The sequence below is a fragment of the Nestor notabilis genome, unplaced genomic scaffold, assembly GCF_000696875.1.
Source record: "Nestor notabilis isolate BGI_N333 unplaced genomic scaffold, ASM69687v1 scaffold6039, whole genome shotgun sequence".
NCBI lineage: Eukaryota > Metazoa > Chordata > Aves > Psittaciformes > Psittacidae > Nestor > Nestor notabilis.
Window position 1 is genome coordinate 105,144 of NW_009942422.1, and position 4,786 is coordinate 109,929.

Sequence of the window (4,786 nt, forward strand, 5' to 3'; positions counted from 1 at the left end):
CCATGGGTTATAAAGAATTGTGACTCAGCTGCAGCTTTTATCTTTAAACCCATTTGCATGCAGTACATTAGATACAAGGTCTGTATGCACAAGTGCCTAAGAACAAATGCAAATAACTAAAGTGATTATTAGTGCTGCAGATCTATTCCCAGCTTGTTGCCTATAATTTGTGTTTGGGGCTAAGGACTCCCAGTTTGAGTTTTAGTCTTGTTTAGAAAAATTTCTGAATTGGGTTTTGAGTGGGAGAATAAAGATAAACATCACAAATAAAATCTTAGTTCAGGTACAAATAGAGTTACAGCACTGAAGTTTGGCAGAAAGATAGAGACAAATCTATTTTATTAAAGAAACACATAACCTCTCAGGGAAAAAAGTCACTGTCTGCCTGCGGAGTGAAAGTTTTCTTTTGACTTGTAACATTCAGGAAGTGCAAGCTAAGAAAAGTAACCCATGCACATTTAGCTAGCTAGACCTTGAGAGGAAAACTCTGGAGAAGAGACACACTGGAAGAGGTAGTTGAACACACTGTTATCTTTGCTGCATTTTTGGTTGGTGGACAAGCGAGGTTCTGCCATTTCACAGCAAAGATTTAGATAGATAATCTGGGCAAACATCACTGGCATTTCCTCACTTGAATGCTTAATTTGCCAGCCAACAGTTTTTACTTTACCTGCTTTTTACTTTCATTCTCTTTCAAAAAAAAAATAACAGTAGAAAGGAAAATTTATGAGGAAAGCCGTCATACCACATCAAGTTAGTCTGACATCATTCCGGATTTCAGGGTACCATATGAGTTTGCTCACCAGAATCTAGAATATTAAATATAAAACAGTGCTATAAATACAAATTTGTTCCATAATATGGACTTTCATAACCATGCAGGTAACCACAGAACAATGTACGTTTTTTGTAATAGTCCGTGTTTTATATCCTGTGAGAGACATAGAATGGGCTTGTCCGATGTGATTAAGGACATAATGTAAAATGAAATTACTCTTGCACAACACTGCGCTATGTCTTTCTGTTTCATACTCAGTTGCTGGTTTATATATGTCTCTCAGAAGTAGGCATTCCTTAAACTGTTGTACTTCCAGAGTCCCACAAACCCAAAGGAGAAACAGGACTCCACCCAAAGTGATCTGATACTCATATCTCACAGAGACAGATATGAACCTCTCAGAATAATCTCATTCTCCAGAATAAGCCTTCATCAATCAGCTGCTTAAACATCTACACTAGACCTAAATTCCTAAAAATTTTAGATGACTTTATCATTAATTCACAGTTCAAACTTTGGAATTATTTGTAAGGGTTTTGCATTAGAAAGTCTTCAGTCAAAAAAGAGAAATACTTTATATGTGACTGCTTACTGACCCTGCATTAACTACATCACCTTGCCCCAAGATGACAAAACTTCCCTAGAAGTTAACTGGGAGCTTTTCCTCAAATAATACATATTACATTTCACTACATGTTATCAGGTCATTTTACATAGCAACATGGCAGATAAGGAACTGTACAATCACAAGGGCATTAGTGAGCTGTAACCTCTTTGAGGAAAACTGGATTTTGTTTGTTTGGGTTTTGGGTTTTTTTAAGAAAAGAAAAGCAGCCTCAGCAAGACAGATTCCAGACTCATCTGTTATCTAATTGCAAAGAAACTCTACTAATTTCAGCCCTACTTGGGAATTCACTCTGACTGCTGGCAAAGATAAGTATCTAGACTGTTAAATGCTAGAATGCAGACCTCAGTTCAGGAAACTTCGTATTTGCGTGTCTTCTTGGAATTATTATTTTGGGTCACAATCCATTCCAAAATAGTTTCTTACTAGCACTGATTTCAGTGGACCAATCTGAGCGTGGTAAAATTTTAATCTCTGAATAGAATACCAGAATTTGGTCATGGAACTTCCTAAAATGATGAGATGTATTTCTACAAGGAAACATTATTCCTATTAAGCATTTAATTACAATTAAAATTTTAGCTATCCTTTTGTGATAACAACAAGCAAAATCTAATCTTATTTTTGGCCTAACATTTGGGAGCACTGAAAAACATCTAAGAAATAGCTTGTGACATGACGTTTAGGACCTAAAGGCCAGGAGTCATTACACACCTCATAAAACAAAGAGAATTTTTCTTTTAACTGAATTTTGCATTTTCTTACCAATATTTTTATGACTTTGACCATTATCCTGACAGCTTTTTCCATTCTTTTAGGCCTACAATATAACAATGAATCTGAATTTTGCCATTTATTTCAATGGGTCAAATACTGATCACTCACATTCAGGAAACAAAGTCTGATGTGCTCTCTCCTTTTTTCCAGGAGCAGTAAAAGAAATAAGACTAATTGGAAAGCAGTCTGATTGCATGAAGATGTACAAGACAAAGTACTGTATGCAAATTACAAGTTAAAAAAAGAAACCAAAATTCCTTTGTGAATGATGAAAATGTACCTGGAACTTTTTCTTTCTCTGCATCATATCCCAAATTCCCCATCTCCAGTTGACACAGGAAAATAACAAAATTACTTTGAACCTCATTAGTAGAAAAAAGAGGCAGTCAAGCTCCATTTTTTCAGCTGGAGGAGTGGCTACAGACAAATAATCACAATCAGAAATGGTGCAGAGATTGTATTGTTTTTATGGAAAACTCAAGTCACAGTAAGAAATGACACTTAACATATGCTACTGACAAAAAACATGAGAGCTGGAATTATCTACCTCAATGCACATAAGGTTACCCTCTTTCCTTCTTTCATATAGAAGTTCCAATGCCTGGCATTTCTAGTTTGTTTTTGTACTAGTGAACTCAGAAGTTATATTCTGCACTCCAGGAAACCGAAACAAAACATGGCAGGGGAATGTTGATGTTCAGATCCGCACTTGGACTGACCTTCTAGCAGTTCTGAAGATGACCAGTGTGTGCTGTTAGAAACTACAGGTGTGGCTTCCTAGTCAAAATATTCTTTTTATGAAGAAGGCTGCACTGGCACCCCAAGAGCTGCTAGCAGGCACAGACAGCAGTAGAGTTGCATGTTTTATCTGCATTAGAACTGGGCAAAGCCATTCTTAATGTAGCATCTGGGACAAAATAAGATTTGATCAAGTTCATCCCATATCCTTTCATTTTTTTTTCCACTGTAAAAGAAAGATTCATAACAGCAGACTTTTTCTATCCCTCAGCTCATACCAAAAAGAAAACTTACCCTTTAATCTGAAGAACAAGGTTAATTTTCCCTTGTTTTTAATGCAAGGCATTAAAGGCTTTGGCGTAGGGATAGAAGAACCAAGACTGCAACTATGGATGTTTTGAAGATAAAAGTCTGCAGAAAGGGCAGTTAGTCTTTGTATTACCCTGGTCTTCTCTTAGCACAGCTGCTCTGTTGTCAGCGTAGCTGCACTGGAAGTAAGAATCAAGGAGTGGGTGTCTCCTGAAACAGCCAAAACACTACAAAAAGGTTCAATGCAATGACGCTTTTAAACAAGGGCACTGTTTAACCCTGTGCATTTTATTTTTAAAGCAGGAAGTTATTTTTATTGCTTTGTTTTCTTCTCAGAGGGGAAAAATGATAAGCCATGTTTCCAGCATTGCCAGCACAGTATAATATTTCACTGTCTCTAATGGGAATGAACATAAAGAAACCAAAATATTGTTTAAAGAAACCATAAATTAAATACAACAAGAACAATAACATGATTAGTGGATGTAAGCATTACAATCAAGGCTTTCTTTAATGTTTTAACAAGAAAGAAAATCATATGATAATTCTTTTATTCTATCCTCTGTTTCCTATTCAGAAGCAATTGTATATGCCCATTTATTTAATTCCTTTTTTTTCTCCTGTCAACTCAACAAAAAGACTTAAAGTGTTTCTTAGTACTAAATTTTATGAGCGTGTTTTCATGAATTCTACAATAGTCATACTTCTATATAGCATATAAGCACTAAGAATGTACAAAATGTGTTATTTTTTTCTCCAAATTAAGTCTACACAGTAGACAATAAAATACACCATTAGTAAATCACGGTCTATATAAGAAAGAGCAGGGCCTCTAACGAAATAGAAGCATAATTTGTGCTGCATTTTTCTTACAATCGTCTGAAGAAAGGAGATGTGAAATTATTGAAATCAAACCCAAAAATATAAGATTTGAATCATCTGATAATTCGTAGTATATGCCAGTGTTAGTGGATAATAATAATGGATTCAGTTAAAATGAACAGCAGGAAAGTTGGCTTACTTCTCCAATGAGCTTTTTTCTAATCTTTCCTTCTCTTTTCTCTGACGTTCTTTGTTCTTCTTAACTCGAGTTTCCCACAGTCCTCTTATGAGAGAAAAGTCAAATATTATCACCTGATGCCCCATGCTGTTGACATTAAGCTTCTCCTGCAAGAACAAGCCATCATGAACACTTCAGAAAAGAAATAGTAGAAAAATAAGGAACCAAACGATCACATCTCATTAAAATTATCTGGGGGAAAAAAGCAAAATCATAAGAAATATTAACATAGCATTCTTTCCCTCTTACCTAATTTGTCTAGGGTTTTGTGCTGTCAGTAATCAATGTAGTATGCAATTGACTTCTACATAAAATCTATGGCAACTGCTGAATGTTGATTTTTTTGTATTTATTGTAATTTTCTCTTTCCAAGATAAAGACACAATTGGAAAGAAATGTTAATTTGGTTAACACCGAAAGACTGTATTTTTACATTTATGTAACTAATTTTATGTAACTAGTTTATGTAATTAATATTAAAAGAGAGCTCAGAAAGAAA

The 4,786-nt window shown here is 35.1% G+C and overlaps 1 protein-coding gene across 1 annotated transcript in view; it reads right to left on the reverse strand.

The window, feature by feature from the left end:
• Positions 1-4,373, reverse strand: part of LRRC2 (leucine rich repeat containing 2) — a 53,412-nt gene extending 49,039 nt beyond the window's left edge. Inside the window, exon 1 of the mRNA XM_010021405.1 lies at positions 4,249-4,373. Coding sequence (XP_010019707.1) covers positions 4,249-4,373 — 125 coding nt within the window. The remainder of the gene's footprint in view (positions 1-4,248) is intronic.
• Between the last annotated feature and the right edge of the window lie 413 nt (positions 4,374-4,786).